Source organism: Crocodylus porosus, unplaced genomic scaffold (genome assembly GCF_001723895.1).
Source record: "Crocodylus porosus isolate Cpor-Errol unplaced genomic scaffold, CroPor_comp1, whole genome shotgun sequence".
Lineage (NCBI taxonomy): Eukaryota > Metazoa > Chordata > Crocodylia > Crocodylidae > Crocodylus > Crocodylus porosus.
In genome coordinates this window covers 17,090,964-17,108,744 of record NW_017728886.1, presented here as the reverse complement: position 1 = coordinate 17,108,744, position 17,781 = coordinate 17,090,964, and the positions used below count along the sequence as shown (strand labels likewise).

General features: G+C 44.7%; 1 protein-coding gene across 1 annotated transcript in view; it reads left to right on the top strand.

Moving 5' to 3' along the window:
* The window catches only part of ESYT2 (extended synaptotagmin 2), a 151,011-nt gene that overhangs the window by 44,898 nt on the left and 88,332 nt on the right, over nt 1–17,781 (top strand). Inside the window, exons 3-4 of the mRNA XM_019528575.1 lie at nt 15,213–15,254; nt 16,542–16,676. Of these exons, the coding sequence (XP_019384120.1) occupies nt 15,213–15,254; nt 16,542–16,676 (177 nt within the window). The remainder of the gene's footprint in view (nt 1–15,212; nt 15,255–16,541; nt 16,677–17,781) is intronic.

The window sequence follows — 17,781 nt, the reverse complement described above, 5'->3', positions numbered from 1 at the left end:
TGTGAGGCTCCCCCCCATGCTGATGGGGAGGACAGACGCACAACCTTGTCTTAAATTCAAGTAAATACAGTATTTAAAAATATTAATTGTTTTCCAAAATAGGATAATTGTATAATATTGCCTGACTTGGGTAACATGCACATTTTAAATGGTGCTGATTGTGAACCCAGCTAAATTAGGTACCAGGTGTTGCTAATGAGAGTATTAGCAATCAATCAGTCACTGCATTGAAGATTTTTTCAGATCAAGCAGTTTATTTAATATTTTTCTTGTGCTGAGTGATGTACAACCTTTTCCAAGAGAATGCAAACAATACGGTATGGGAAACCTTTGCTTTGCTTCCTTTCAGTTGCACATGCATGTTTGTAAAATATCAGTTAAGTTCAAGGGTTAGGGTGTATCAGAGAGACTAATGTTAGTCTTAATTATTTGTCATCTCCAAGAACCACGTGCTTGTGACTTGCAAGTAATACTTCTGTTAACACAACCCAATATATTGTTGGACTTTTTTCCAAGAACAGCGCACTGTTGACTGGCTTTTAATTTATGGTTCACTATAACCCCCTGCTCCTTCGTGTAGTACTGCAGCCTAACCATTTGTTCCCTAATCTGTATTTGTGCTTGTGATTTGTTTCATCATAAGTGCAGAATTTTATGCTTTCTCTATTTGATTTCATTAATTGAATTTTGGACCACTTTTCCAGTTTGAGGCCATTCTGAATTTTAATCCATTTCTCCATAGTGTCTGGATTTCTACCCAACTTGGTCATTCTCAAAGTTGCACAGTGTGCATTCATTCCTATGTTTCAAATCATTAAACTGGACTGGACCCAGGACAGACGCATAGGAAATGCAACTAGTACTTTCTCCCAGTTAGATATTGAGCCATTGATGATGTTCTTTGATCACAATGCTCCAACCAGTTACATATTCGTATTATAGTACTTTAGACTGTATTTCTGTAGCTTTCAGTGAGAATGTTGTGCGAAATGGTGTCAAATGCCTTGCTGAAGCCGAAATATGTTGCATCAACTGCTCTTCTCCCACCCGCAAAGCCCATCACCTGTAAAAAGAAATTGGATTGGTTAAACATGACTTTCTCTTGAATTCATATTGGCTGTACGTTGTAAGTTTGCACTTATGTAAATATGTTGTCTGAGTATTTGGAAAGAGTGAACTGAGCTTTCATTTCCTAGGATCTCTGTTTGCTGATAACTGATAACTAACAGACAGTGCAGAGCAGGAAGCTGCATTGGTCTTACTGCCTTTTTTATTGATTATAATGGTGAGGAAGAACACTGCATCTTAAATTCAGCTTTTGGCAGTAAGTGGCAGTTTAGGATGCTAAGCACATCAAAATAAAAACATTTGGTAGACAGTTATTTAGGGCCACACATGAGTGGCTTTGAAATGCTGACTTGTGTCTGTTCAAAGCACAGCAATGTGAAACACCACCAAGCCTTTTGAAAGGAAGCGTTTTAATATAACTTAAAACATTCTTGGAATTAGTAGCACTGAGTGTTTTAATGTTGAATGTGGTCTTCAGGGTGTTTGTAACACTTGCTGTTGGGTGTTTGTAACACTTCTGTACAAACTGCACTTTCTTTTGAATAAATAAAAAATGCTTCAAGTCGCAGATGTGAAATTGTGCTTTTCAAATATACATGAGCAGATTGGGGGAGAGAAAAAATGAGGTTTTGGGGGAAATGTCTTGTTCCTGTATTTAAATTTCAAATACTCCCTTCTTCCTGCACAGAGCCAGAGTCAGGTAGGTTTTCCTTAGGAATAAGCTGTACAGTCAGATTCCTGTTTCTGGACACAAACACCATTGGAATTACTTTGTGGATGTGTCAAAGCTTCCACATCAGAGTCTAGGTCCAATATAAAGAAGATAGTATCACAGTGGTTTTCAATCTTTTTAGGCTTAAGGCTCCTCTTGGAAAATGCCAGCTCTTAGTTTCCACTCATTTTTTGACTACAAAAAAATACTAGAACAATTCTTCTGTTTCAGAGAACTCATGCTGCAACAAGTTCAAATGCTTTTGATGCTGGATTTCTATTTGAAATCTGTGGGTTTCTTGTCAATCATGTTTGCACATCACACTGTTCCACTATGGCATTGTACCCTGCAGCACGCTTGAAGGGATCTCAAGGCACCCAAGGATGCCATAGTATTCTGGTTGAAAATTGCTGTAGTATCAGATCATCTTTCATGGCAAAAAGGATGTTATACCAGCTATTGCATTGCAGGACTGCAGGCTATGGAATGATTAGAAGCTTCCATCTTGCTGCTGGAAGGCAGTCATGTAAAAATAATTACTGAAAATAGGTAAATCCCCTCTATGCAGCATTGGTGAGGCCACAGATGGAGTACTGCATCCAGTTTTGGGCACTGCACTTCAAGAGGGATGTGGATAACCTTTGAGAGGGTTCAGAGAAGGGCTCCTTGTATGGTTAAGGGCCTGAAGATAAGACCCTATGAAGACAGAGAGATCTGAATCTCGTCATCTTCTGCAAGAGAAGACTGAGAGGCGATCTTGTGGCTGCCTGTAAATTCATCAGGGGGGCCCAGCAGGGAATAGGGGACACTGTTTACCAGAGCACCCCTCAGGGTTAGCAGATACAATGGCCACAAACTGAAGGAGAACAGATTTAGATTGGAAGAAAGGAAGAAATTATTTATGGTGAGGGTTGCCAAAATATGGAATGGGCTTCCAAGGGAGTTGGTGCTTTCCCTCACCCTGGAGATGTTCAAGAGGACATTAGACAGGTATCTGACTGGAATTACTTAACCCCAGTCCTGTTTCCTGCCTGAAACAGGGGTCAGACCTGATGATCTACCAGGTCTCTTCCAACTTTAGAATTCTATGATGGGTAAGCCAATCGACCACCAAGTGATGGTCATAAAGGCTGGTGCATGGCTGGGTGTAGGGGAAGCGGAGCCCCAAGAATACCCACTAGGAAGTGCATCTGAGCTGCAGAGGGCTACAGGGGGGAGTCTCACCACTGAAAAAAAAGACCAAAGTTGTGGCAGACAAACTTTGGGGAGAATGCAAGCCTTTGCCGAGACTGCAGGAACAAGCGCTGCAGCCCGTCTCAGGCGTATGCTCCAAGGCGGCAAGGGAGCACCTTTCAAGATCAGGCAGGCACAGACCATGACGGGGCAGCAGCCTCTGTCATGGTTTCCCAGGGAGCACACATCTTTTCCTGGCGGTGGGGCTGTGCTGTGGGTGGGAGCAGGGCGGGCAGAGCTGCCTCAGACTGTAGGGCGGGTCCATGCTGGTGGGAAAGAAGGAGGAGGAATAGACCTTTTCCTGGCCCCCTTTACCTCAGGGGGCTGGTGTCTGGCCACAGCCCTGCCCTTGTTTGACTAGGGAGCAGAGGGGTGGAGCCAGCCCTGTTCTGCTGGAGCAAAAAGCACAGCCCCACCTGGGGCTACAGAGTGTGCTGGGATGGTGGGGGACTCTAGTTTAACTTATAACAAGAAGGGGTCCAGGACAGAAGTTCCATAAACCAGTTTGAACTCAGTTAGGTCAGAAACCACATTCAACCAGATTTATCTCAAACTGGTTTTGGCCATTTTGAAACTGCTTTATGTGCACTGAACTTATGTTCTGTTACAGGTTTAAACCAGTTTCTGATCACTTAAACCAGTTTGTGTAACTTCTGTTCATAGTCTTAAACAAGCATTATAAACAATGGGAACTCTTATAGGCACCTGCACAGGTGTGGCATGTTAAAGGGCAAGTACCTGGGTGAATCTGGGATTTTGAAGAGGGGGTGCAGATGGTGTGTCATATCATTACATATAACACAACATACATTTTTCTCCAGTTAAAGCAAAACTAGGTGCTTTACTAATGTGTTAGGGAGGTAGCCCTGTATTCTTCAAATTTAAGATCAAAGAACAAACTAATAGAACTATTGGAATGTGTATTAATATGCTAGAAATATATAAAGTTTAAAAAATACAACTATGCAAAATTATAATTAAAATATTCAAAATATATTGTATTATTAGTCCTGTACTCATTATTGTAACTGTCCATCTGTTATTAAGATTCCTAATACAAAATATAGAAGCATTGTAAGTTAGGCTTGGACAGAGCCACAGGAGGTCATCTAGGCCAACCCCCTGGTCAAAGCAGGACCATTCCCAACTAGATCATCCCAGCCAAGGCTTTGTCTAATGGTTTTGAAAATCTTCAAGGATGGAGAGTCCACAACCTCTCTGGGTAACCTGTGCCAGTGTTTTACTATCCTCCTAGTGAGAAAGTTCTTCCTAGTAGCTAACCTAAACTTCCCTTACTGCAACTTGAGACCACTGCTCCTTGTTCTGTCATCTGTTGCCACTGAGAACAGTCCAGCTCCATCCTCTTTCGAACTTCTCTTTAGGTAGTTGAAGGCTGCTCCTTTTCCCTAAACTAAATAAACCCTGTTCTGCCAGTCTTTCCTCATAAATCATGTCCCCAAACCCCTCAGCATTTTTGTCCTCCACTAGACTGTCTCCAGTTTGTCCACATCCTTTCTGTAGTGGGGGGCCCAAAACTGAACACAGTACTCCAGTTGTGGCCTCACCTGTGCCGAATAGAGGAGAGTAATCACTTTCCTGGGCCTACTGGTAACACATGTCCCAATACAGCCCATTATACCATTAGCCTTCTTTGAAACAAGGGCACACTGGTGGCTCGTATTCATCTTATTGTCCACTGTCACCCCAGGTCCTTTTCTGCAGAGTTACTGCCCAGCCAGTCATCCCCCAGCCTGTACTGGGGCATGGAATTGTTCCACCCTAAGTGCAGGACTTCACATTTGTCCTCATGAGATTCCTTTTGGCCCAATCCTCAGATTTCTCTAGGTCGCTGAATCCTAGCCCTACCCTCTAATGCAGGGGGTGTCAACGTGTACCCCTGAGGGGGTACTTTAACCAGTCCTAGGGTGTACACTCAAGTGGGCAGGGATGGAGCGCCACCACTTCCCAGTAGCAGGGCCGGGGCAGGGCAAGGACAGCGGTGCCCCTCTGTGGGGTTGGGAGGGGACACCACTTGCATGAGGGGACACCAGTGCCTCACCCTGGCCTGGTGAGCTGCCCTGCCCTGGCCCTGCTCCTGGGAGGTGGCAGCACTCTGTGCCTGCCTGCTCGCATGCCATCCCAGCTCCATATCCAGCCATGTACTAATCCCTCCCCGTCTTGGTGTCTGGCCCCTTGCTATCCCCACCCCTCCTTGCTCGGCATCCAGCCGTTGGACATACTAAAAAAGGTTGAAAAACCCTGCTTTAGCATATCTATTACTCACTCCAGCTTGGTGTCCTCTGCTAACTTGCTGAGGGTGCTCTCTATGGCATCTCCCATCTTAGTTTCATAGTTGTTAGAGTCGGAAGGGACCTGAGCAGATCATCAAGTTCGACCCCCTGCCATGGGCAGGAATAAATGCTGGGATCAAGTGACCCCAGCTAGGTGATTATCTAGCCTCCTTTTGAAGACCCCCAAGGTACAGCCGAGCACCACTTCCATTAGAAGTTGGTTCCGGATCCTAGCCACTCTGACCGTGAAGTAGTGCCTCCTGCTGTCTAGCCTGAACCTAGTCTCAATCAACTTCTGGCCATTATTCCTAGCTACTTTGGGTAGTGCTTGGGGGAACAGGGCCTCTCCCATTCCCCACTGGTCCCCTCAGTAAGTTTATAGACATCCACCAGATCCCCTCTCAGCCTTCTCTTGTGGAGGCTGAACAGGTTTAGGTCCCATATCCTCTCCTTGTAAGGCCTGCCCTGCTGTCCCCTGACCATGAGACTGGCCCTCCTCTGGATCCTCTCGATGCTGTCCACATCCCTCCTGAAGTGTGGCACCCAGAACTGGACGCAGTACTCCAACTGCAGCCTGACCAATGCTGCATAGATGGGGAGGATCACCTCCTTGGACCTGCTCATGATACATCTGTGGATGCGTGACAAGGTGCGGTTGGCCTTACTGACCGTGTCCTCAGATCGGCGGCCCATGTTCAACTGCGACTCAATAATGACTCAAAGATCCCTTTCTGCCTCTGTGCTGATGAGAAGGGAGTTCCCCAGCCTATAGGTACGCTGCTGGTTCTTTCTCCTAAGGTGCGGTACCCTGCACTTGTCAGTACTGAATCCCATCCTATTCTCATCTGCCCACCCCTTTAACCTATCCAGATCTAGTTGTGGCCTGTCCCTCCCTTCTAGCATGCCCACCTCTCCCCACATCTTAGTGTCATCCATGAATTTGAAGAAAGTGCTTTTCACCCCCTCATTCAAGTCGCTGATGAAGATGTTGAACAGTACGGGCCTGAGGACTGAGCCCTGGGGGACTCCACTGCCCACGTCCTTCCAGGTCGAAAATGACCCATCCACCACCACTCACTGGTTGTGGCTCTCTAGTCCAATTTGCAACCTGTCTGACTGTGTAGGCATCAATGCCACAGTTGCCTAGTTTTTTAATGAGAATGGGGTGAGAGACAGTGTCGAAGGCCTTCCTAAAGTCCAGAAAGACCATGTCCACTGCAACACCTGCATCCAAGCATTTTGTGACCTGGTCATAGAAGGCAACCAGGTTGGTCTGATGGGACCTGCCCCAATGAACCCATGTTGGTTGCCCCTGAGCATAATCTCTGCTGGTCCCTCGCAGATGTGCTCCTGGATAATTTTCTCAAAGAGCTTCCCCAGGACCGAGGTAAGACTAATGGGCCTATAGTTTCCTGGGTCCTCCTTCCTCCCTTTTTTGAAAATGGGGACCACATTGGCCTTTTTCCAGTCCTCTGGCACCTGGGCAGAGTGCCATGAGTGCTCATAAAGCCGTGCCAGGGGCTCCGCAGTGACCCCTGCCAATTCCCTCAGCACTTTGGGGTGGAGAGCATCTGGGCCTGCTGATTTGAACACATCCAGCCCCACCAGAAGTTCCCTAACTAGGTCCTCCCTGATCCTAGGCCTGGTGGTACCTCTCCTGAGTCTGTCCGGAATCCCGGTGGGGGACATGTCCCGGTCCCTGCTCAGAAAAATGGAGGCAAAGAATTTGTTAAAGTTTGTTTTGTTAAACTTTGTTTGTTATTTGTTAAAATCTTGATGGAGGTGTTGAACAAACCAGACCCCAGGACCAACCCCCAGGGTGCTCCACTTGATACTGGCTGCCAACTAGGGTGGCCATCATAGAGGACAGTCCGGTTGTCCTCGGTCCTCTGTTGATACGAAACCCGATGCCTTTACGTTCTCTAATTTTCTGATGCTGAAACAGGAATGTCCTCTATGATGGCCACACTACTGCCACATTGAACCATTGATTACTACCCTCAGAGCCCGATGCTCCAGCCAGTTTTCTATCCACCTTACAGTCCATTCATCCAGCTTATACTTCCTTAGTTTGCCTGAGAGAATGTTGTGGGAAACCATATAAAAAGCCTTGCAAAATCAAAGTATATAACATCTACTGAAGGTCTCCCTTCATCTCCAGAGCCAGTATCTCATCATAGAAGGCAATCGGGTTGGTCAGGCATGACTTGCCCCTGATGAATCCAGGCTGACTGTTCCTAATCACCTTGTTCTCTTTCAAGTGTTTAGAAATGGATTCCGTGAGGATTGCTCCATGATTTTTCCAGGGACTAAGGTGAGGCTGACTGGTCTGTAGTTCCCTGGATACTGCTTTTTCCCTTTCTTAAATATGGGCCCTCTGTTTGCTCTTTTCCAATCATCCAGGACCTCTTCTGGTTGCCATGAGTTTTCAAAGACAATAGCAAATGGCTTTGCAATCACATCAGCCAACTCCCTCAGCACTCTCAGGTACATCCCATCGGGCCCCATGGACTTGTACATGTCCAGCTTTTCTAAGTAGTCCCTAACCTATTCCTTCACTACTGAGGGCTGCCCACCTCCTTCCCAAACTGTGCTGCCTGGTGCAGTAGTCTGGGAGCTGACCTTGCCTGTGAAGACTGAGGCAAAAAAGGCATTGAACACTTCAGCCTTTTCTGCATCCTGTCAGAAGACTGCCTCCCACACTTTATGTGATTCTCCTCTTGCTACCAACATACTTGTAGAAACTCTGCTTGTTACCCATTACATCCCTTGTTAGCTGCAACTCCAATTGTGCTTTGGCCTTCCTGATTTCATCCCTGAATGTCCAAGCAATGTTCTTATAGATTTCATAGAGATTTCATAGACATTTGGGCTGGAAGGGACCCCGGAGGATCATAGAGTCAAGCCCCCCACCCCAGGGGCAGGAAGTCAGCAGGCATTCAAAGTGAGTGCTTGAACTGCCTCAAGGGGCAGTCTGTTCCAAACCATGGGTGCTCGGACAGTGAAGAAGTTCGTTCTTATATCCAGTGGTGTTTGTGACCGTTCTATCTTGTTATCCCTTGGAGGGCTCTGGTGAACAGTCATTCCTGATGAATACCCCTGATAAGTTTATAGGTGGCCACTAGATCACCCCTGAGCCTGCGCTTTTCCAGGCTGAATAGCTCCATTGCTTTCAGCCTGTCATCATAAGGTCTGTTTTACTTCCCTCTGATTATGTGCGTGGCTCTCCTCTGCACCCTCTCAAGCTTCTCCACATCATTTTTGAATTGCGGAGCCCAAAATTGGATGCAGTACTCCAGCTGCGGCCTCGCCAAGGCCGAGTACAATGGGGGAATGACGTCCCGGGATCTGCTTGAGAAGCATCTATGGATGTAAGCCAGTGTTTTGCTCACTTTACTAGCCGCAGCATCACACTGCAGGCTCATGTTCATCTTGTGGTCAACCATGACCCCCAAGTCCATTTCTATAGCGCTAACCAGCGTAGCACTACCAAGCCTATATGCATGGTGCAGGTTTTTCCTCCCAAGGTGGAAAACCTTGCATTTTTCGGTGTTGAACACCATCAGGTTCTCGTCCGCCTGTTTCACGAGTCTGTCCAGATCCGCCTGGATCACCCTTCTGTCCTCAGGTGTGGATGCTTTACTCCAGAGTTTGGTGTCATCAGCGAACTTGGCCAGTCCGTTTCTGACACCAATGTCCACATTATTGATGCAGATGTTAAACAGTATAGGCCCTAGGACAGAGCCTTGTGGGACTCCACTGGTCACAGCACACGAAGACAATTGGCTCCCATTGACCACCACCCTCTGGGTCCTACTGCAGAGCCAGTTCCCCAGCCAGCGGATCATGGTGATGTCAAGGCTGCAGTTAGCCTCATCCATGTGGACACCAATGACACGGCTCAGAGTGCTCCTAGCTGGGTCATGAGGCACTTCAGGGATTTGGGTGTGGGGCTAAAGGGTCTGGGGGCACAGGTTGTGTTTTCTTCGATCCTCCCAGGCTCAGGCTATGGGCTGAGGAGGGAGGGGAGGATCCACATAGTCAACCAAAGACTGCAGCGCTGGTGTCATTGGGAAGGCTTTGGCTTCCATGACCACAGTCCACCCTTTGGAGGGAGAGGCAGTGAGCTGTTGGGAAGGGATGGCCTCCACCTCTCTCCGTTGGGGAGGAGGCTCTTCTCAGCTAGACTGGCTGACCTGCTCCACCAGGCTTTAAACTAAGCCCGCCGGGGGATGGGGGGACTACTGCCGCTACTGGCCCATGGAGTGGCCCTTGCAAAGCCAGCAGGCTAAGGCACATAAGGGTTCCAGCCCCAGCCCTGGAACAAAATGTAGGCAAGGCAGTAGCCCCTAAGGGGACACTTGTGTGTCTATACACAAATGCCAGGAGCTTGGGAAATAAACAGGAGGAACTTGTTCTCCTCCTAAATGCAAATAACTGCGATGTCATTGGGATAACAGAGACCTGGTGGGACTCCACCCATGACTGGATCACGGGTATAGATGGCTATACTCTGTACAGGAGGGATTAAGTGGACAAAAGGGGCGGGGGTGTAGCTCTTTATGTCAAGGAAAGCTACGCATCCCTGCAAGCTGACATTGGCACCCATGGTGGATGACTTGAGACCCTCTGGGTTAAAATCCGTGGGGAACATGGCGCAGGGGATACTATGGTGGGGGTCTACTACAGACCCCCTACCCAGAGTCAAGACCTCGACCAGGAGTTCACCAGGGATTTGGCTGAGGCCACACAGTCTCAGTGTATGGTTGTCATGGGAGACTTTATCTACCCAGACATCTCATGGGAGGAGTGCTCGGCCAAATCCGAGCGGTCGCAAAGCTTTCTCTCATGTGGATGACCTCTATCTGACGCAGGAAGTCTACGGGCCAACAAGAGGTAAAGCACTGCTTGACCTCGTACTGGCAACCAGGGATGACCCATTGGCAACCTAACAATCAAAGGGAAGCTTGGTGACAGTGATCGTGAACTGATCACCTTCATCATCTGCCATAAACCTGGCAAGTCAGTCAGTTGTACAGAAGTCCTCAACTTATATTCTTCCCTAGTTATTTGTCCAAGTTTCCACTTCTTATAAGCTTCCTTTTTGTGATTTTGTGAGTTGCCATCAACTACTACATTCCCCATCAATTCTTCCCTGTTTGTGAGCAGCAGGTCAAGAAAAGCATGGCCCCTAGTTGGCCGTTCCAGCACTTGCAACAGGAAGTTGTCCCCAACACTCTCCAAAAACTTCCTGGATTGCCTGTCCACTGCTGTATTGCCCTCCCAGCAGATGTCAGGGTGGTTCTCCTTGAGAACCAGGGCCTGTGATTGGGAGACTTTTGCTAACTGTTTAAAGAAGGCCTCATCCACCATTTTCTCCTGGTCTGGTGGTGTGTAGCAGACCCCACCATGAAATCTTTGTTGCTTTCCTGTCTGACCCTAACCCAGAGACTCTCAACAAGCCTATCTCCAGTTTCATACTAGAGCTCTGAGCAGTCATATGGCTCTTTTACATAAAGTGCAACTCTTCCTCTTCTCCCCTGCCTGTCCTTCCTGAAGAGTTTCCTTAGTGTCTTGATAGTGCCTCCAGTGCTTCTCTGTCAGTCATTTCTACACCTTAGTTTAGTACCACATCTGTTTTAAGCTTTTCAGCTACAGCTCAAACCAGTCTGCAAGGTTGTGAAATAAAAGAGAGGTGTTACCAGGAATGGCTGACAGACAGCAAAATTGCAGAAGAGAGGATCATTTGAATACAGGAACATCAAGACTTTTAAAAAGGATCATTAACACCGCTGTGGAGTGGAGAGAAATTAGCAGGAATCAGGGAGCTGATAATGACTCAGGAAGTCAAATGACTCTCTCAGCAATGCCTGAATAGAAATGCTGCTGCCCCTCCCAGACAGTTGGCTTTAATGTCTGGGTGGAAAAGGAAAATGCACAACAGCACCCTGCTCTGGGTCTGCCCCTAGGCAAACCGGTGTTAATCTGATTACACAGCTGTGTCCTCCAAAGCAAGACTTAATTAACATGTGATTAGAGGCCTTACCAATTTAATCTTTGTGTGATTGACAAACTTTCTCTTAATTCTCGCCTCTTAGAGCTATCCGTCATAATTTAGAAATAACATATGCCTCCATTACATGCAATCTACTTGCAAATATTTAGCCTATCTAGAGAGACTTGAAAGAACTGCAAACAAGAATGCTATATATGATATTGGCTTCATGTTTATTGAAATATCAAATGTGCTCAGTGTTATTCAGGGCATAGGGATAATGTGGTCCATGTCTTTTTAAGTATTTAGAATTCTGGAATGTCAATTCCTTCTGTAACGCAGGTTGAATTCCATATAGATTAAGTATATGTTTAGGGCTAAGTACCCTCTCTGTCCACAATGGGTCTTCCATGACTGTGCTGGATATTGAATAAAGATTAAGGCAGAAGTATAAATTTTTGAGGTTGGTGGTGGTTTGGTTAGACTCTACTGTTGTTCTGTGACAACTATGGAAAATATGCTTGCCTTCAGAAACACAGTTCTTGTGCCAGTTGTGTTTTTTCCTTTTCTCATTCATTTTTTTTGTGATTTGCCTTCTCACCTCTTCGTTTTTACAACTTTTTTTATCCCTTATTAGCAGTATCCTTTTGACTCCTGTTGCATAAAAATCTTTGTCCTTATTCCATCTGTTAAAATGATCTGAAGTTGCATTCGTAATGCATGTAAAATATCCAACATGAAGTTTTAGATTAATTCAGTAAACTTAATGATGAATGGGGGAGTTGATGCTGCTTACAACCACTGTTTCTGTGCCTGCAGCTGTGAGAAGACTTTACCATAACAGTTTGTAATTAGTAGGTGACTAGTACTCTGAGCTAGAAACTTTGTAGATTCTTCTGTCCAATGGAGCTGGTGCCATATTAGCATGGCTTCAATGTTTGTGGTATTTGCCTGAGCCAGAAGGCTTGCATTCATTCTTCTGTCCTTCCACTTGATATAGAGGTTTTTCCAAAGTCACTGCTGTTGGTAACGTTTGAAAGCTTTCAGGTGTTTCTGATGCATTGTCCAAATTTTACACCCCAAAATTAGAGTAGAAATGTCAACAGCCTGGTAGATGACAAGTGTGGTTTGGGTCCTGATATGTTCAAAGACAATTTCTGATATGTTCAAAGGCAGCACTGGCAGATTTTACCTAGTGTTTAACATCATCAACTGTGTTTACTTTGTGGAGAAGGTGCTGAGTAGGGAAACTGCTCAATATTCTCTTCTAATTGTAATATGTGGAGGAGCATCTAGTTGATTTAGGGTTAGTTGGTGAATTATCTTGGTTATCATGAAATGCCTAACCAATGCCAACTGTATACAGTCCACAGAAGCAACAACAGTGACCTGGAACTCTTCAATTGAGTGGGCACGCATGGTGCAATCACCAGCATATTGAAAGTCAGTAATGGGGTTATCTTGTATTTGGAGTGCAACCAGTTGATGTTAAAGAGATTCCCATCCGTGCAATACTGTATGCTGACTGTGGATGGAAGTCTATCAACAATAAGGTGTGGAATAGCTGGGACATGGATGGAAAAGAGTATTGATACAGTCAGACATGTTGCTTGCCTCCAGCTCTAAGGGGTTTGTTTCCTAGCCATTGCTTGGGAAGATTGCTGTCATTGTTATGATAATGGTAACAAATTTTGGTGAGCATACAGATCTCCTCAAGATCTTCCATTGGGTTTCACTGCTGGTTTGAATCAAAGGTGTTAGGTTAACAAAGACCATACAGAGATCTTGTTGTTGCTCGTGGCGCTTCTCCTGCAGTTATGTAGCAACAAAGAACATATCTATAGTACTTCTGAGTGGTCTGAAACCACGTTGGGACTCAGGTAAAAGCTCCTTAGCAAAGCAAGTGAGTCTGTTGAGAATGTGGGCAAGGATGTTCCCAACTGTGGGCAGGAGTGCAATACCATGATCATTGCTTCAGTCCATCTCCTTTCTTGAATATGGAACAGGGTGAATACTAAATAGGTCTGCTCTGTCATAATTGTTGCTCCCAAACTACATGTCTATCTCAGTTCCCAAGTACAAAACAATCATCTGCCATCATCTCTGTAGGTTAATGACAAGGGGTTTCTAATACACTAGCACCTGCCCCCATTGCCACTTACTCATTGCTGTAGGACTTGCTATTGAAGGAAACAGTATTACCTGTGTGTCTTCCTTTAATGTGGGGATGCCATTGTGAATCAGCAACCACACAATACTTCATGGGAAGGAAACCTTAATCTGGTAACAAGGAAAACCTAGGTGACCTGAGGTTTCTATTCCTCTGCTACCTTCATCCACCTTTGCAGGCATGGTGAAGTATTCTTTCTTAGTTTGTCTGCTCCACCAATGAGGGCTTTTATTTTTATTTTTGGATTGCAACTTATCTGGAAACATTGTTTTTGACCTTGCTGGCATGGATGACCCTACCAGAAGTACAAAACTCCATATGACATTGCTCTTGACGTCATTGGTAGACCTGTCTGCCTCTAAATAAGCTTAGATTTCCAATCCATTTGAATTCTGCATGAATAAAACATCATAATATAGTGCTGAGGAACATACATTCATCATTAATAATTCCACATACTTATACTCATTAAGTAGGAAAATTGTTTTGTACAAATAGTCCGTTAGTGAATGCCTGGTCTGTTTTGGAAATTGAAGGGAAATGTCTTTGTATACAAAGAGGCAGAAATCTTCTTAGGCCAGTAATTTAATTGCACATACTGGCCACTTGCCATGCCGAATAAATTTAGTTGTCTAGAAAAAAAGTACTGTCTCTTAGAGAGGGAGTGCCAGAAACTTTGACAGTGCAGTCAATACTGGTAACTTTTAACAGCCTACGACTGCGTAGCTATTTATCAAAGTTACCCAGGCACACTAGCTCATAATAAGTGCATAAAGAATAAAGAATTCAGAGCCATCTGGAGAATCCCTGACAATTGCTATTTTCTAAGGACCTGGTCTCCATATCTAAAATCTGGACAACCAGAAAACAGTTTTCTGAGGTAGAGACGTGCAATTGTATGTGAATAAAAAAAAATGAATTGAAACAGCTTTGAAAGTAGGGGAGAAGGAAACTTGGTCTCAAAACAGGCCAGTTTTAAATTACGTTGATATAGATATTCATTTAAATTTAAAATGCTCATTGACTTTTTGGGTATAGGCACATGCCCAAAACTGAACCCTGGAGTTTAAAGTGCTGCTGTCAAAACCCAGTACTACAATCTGTCCTATAGTGCAGAGGGCAAAACTTTGACAGTTCAGTTAAATAGGAGTTCAAAAACTGTCTGAGTTTTTTTATATGTTCATAATCTTAGGAAAGGCCGTGATGAGTGCTCCTATTGTGGAAACACCCTCCTATTGTGGAAACTCAGGGTGCTGTCCCTCCCCTGGAGCACTGGCATTGGAAGGGACCTCAGGGACATATCACAGACGCTGGCCAGCTACGGATGTCAGAGCAGTCCTTCCTCCCCCCTCGCCTTCCCCCTCTTTCTTCTGAGTTTGTTTCCTCACAAGCCTGCCTCTGAAACATTCCGAAACATCCAAAACATTTGGGATAGTTTTGTTTCATTTTGGAGATATTTTGGAGCCTTCCATTTCATTTTGTATTCAGTGTTTTGGGCACCAAAATGGGCCAAAACGCCTCCAAACAAAATGGCTACCGAAATTTTGCACAGCCCTAGTATTTATCTAGGTCAAAATTCAGGTATTTACTGTGGTTATATATTCTTGTCAACATGAATCTCTGCTCCTTGGTAATTATGGGCTCATTGTATTAGTTCTGTGACAACATTTTTACATGGTATTTTCATCAACAAGAGAGTCTTTGTAGTAATTTTTATGTATTTCATTTTTGTTTGCATTTTAGGTCCATTTTCCAGATACAGAAAGAGCAGAATGGCTCAATAAGGTAAGATGAAACTTAAGGTTAAAATACTTACTGTCTTTCAACATTTAATGTTTTGGCTATTAACTGATGCAAAGATCCCTGTCAGACTTGTAAAATAACTTGGCTTATCTAAGAGCCAGTCTTTCTTGGATCAATAATCATGACTCTGTTTTAAATGGTCACTAAATAATATGCCATCATTGAAGTGATACTTTTCAGTCAGCACTTAAATAATTAAAATCAGTCTTGCAGGCAGTTGAAACTGTATATGTAATAATAGTCATGTTTGCTGGTTTTTGATACTCTAGCCTTCTGGTTTATAACATGGAAGTAAAGTGGATTTTTTTCCCTTTCTTATTGGGAACCCTGAAGTTCCATGTGAAACATAGTAAAATACAGAATAATAAAGCTGACAAGGTTCTTTGGGTGAATCTGATATATTTTATTAGATCAACTTAAATAGCTGGGGGGAAAAATGTAATCAAGCTTTAGGGTTCAAAAACCCTTAGTCAGGCTGAGGAAGTTTCTGCAGTTGGTGTGTGCTCTTCCTGGATGGAATGAAAAGTAAAGAAGCCAGAGGCTGGGCTGGTATGCAGACAAGATAGGCAGTCAGTGAAGATGTAGATTGAGGAGTCAGTGGGTGAGAGACAGGCTGGGTTGGGGGGGAAGAGAAGGGGAAGAATAGTGGAGAAGTACCTGGGAAATCAGATGTCAGCCAGGTTATAATGTGTTATAAATCCAATGTCTGTATTTAGTCCATGATTTTTAGTATCCAGGAGGTCGATGAAGTGGAGCTCATAGGCTCGTCTCTGGAAAGTGTTTTGTAAGTTTTTCCTTTGAGGATTAGAACTGAGAGGTTAGAGAGAGAGTGGTTGGAGAGAGAGTATGCCACCGCTTTGTGCTGCAGTGCACACGGTGCACATATGGTTTAATGAGAGACATATTGTCCCATTTTGGGCAAACTGCTCTTTCCCCACCTGCTGGTGTGCTACAGCAGCTGGGTCACAAGTGAAATTGTAGAGACACTGTGGCTGGAAGCCATATCGTTTCCCTGGAGGACTGAGACTCCATTTGTACCAGCGCACACTATTGTAGCAAGTGCCATGCCCCTTTTTTCCTCACCATATTTTTTTTTGCTGTGGGAAGTCCCAGTAGTAAATATTGCCCCCATGGTGCAAACTGAAGAACCTGAATATGCCTGCATGCCTGGATGTGGCTTTGATGTGTGAAGGCTTTTTACCCTGGTGCCCAATGAAACTACATAGATAGCGTACAACTCTTCAATATCATCTTTTTCTTTCTTCCCAGACAGTAAAACAGATGTGGCCTTTTATCTGCCAATTTATTGAGAAACTTTTCCGAGAAACAATTGAACCAGCTGTGAGAGGAGCAAACCACCACCTTAGTACCTTCAGTTTCACAAAAATTGATATTGGTGACCAGGTCAGTTTCTTTTAACATTTGACCTCTTAAATGTATCTGTTTCTTCCCTCGTGTTTTGCTAAAGAAGCATTAACTTTGTCTTTTTTGAGCTGGGGTTGCTGCTATAGAGAGAATGTTTCTAAAAAATGGGGAAGGGCCCAAAGAGTAATCTTTCAATTGCCTAATATTAACATAGTTGACTGTATTTATTACTTTCAAGAATAATTTGAAATTAAATCCATGGGTTAAAGATATTTTATATAAAGAAACTTTGATCTTTTTTTAAATATAGTTTTACCTTTTAGTTTATCATCTATGCTAGTATTGCTACTATTGCAGGGGCAGGCAATTATTTCAGGTGGAGGACTGCTTAACGAGTTTTGGTGAGGTGTCAAGGGCCACAAAGGTAGCTCCACCCCTTGACAGATGCCCTGCCCCGGGTTGCCATTTTGGGACTGGAAGTCCTGCCTCCTAGGTCCTGACCTTTGCCACTGGAAATCCTTCCCCTTGCCCCCAGAAGTATTCCTACTGGAAAGGGATTTGCTATCTTGGACCTAGGAAAACAAATTATATACTAAAAATTAAACATTGACAAAAACGTATTTTAATTTTATCAAAAAATATATTTTTGTCCTGATTTTGTGTGCGTGTGTTTGGTGTATATATAGAGGTGATTGCATAATAGCTCAAAATGAAGTCTTACTCTTGTATATTGGGCGTGTGGAAGGGTATGGGTGGGTGGGTGTGGGGTTTGTTGGGGCCTGTGGATGTGTGTGTATGTAGGGTGTGTGTGGGGGGTGTGGATGTGGGTGGATGTTTGTAGGGATTTCATAGATTTCATAGACATTAGGGCTGGAAGGGACCTCGGGAGATCATCGAGTCCAGCCCCCTGCCCAAAGGATCCAATTTACTCTTGAAGGTGTTCAATGTAGGTGCTTGAACCATCTCCGCTGGCAGACTGTTCCAGACCTTGGGGGCTTGGACAGTAAAGATATTCATCCTTATGTCCAGCCTGAAACGGTCTTGCAGGAGTTTGTGACCATTCGACCTCATCATCCCTTGGGGCGCTCTGGTGAACAAACGTTCCCCCAGATCCTGGTGGTCACCCCTGATAAACTTATAGGTG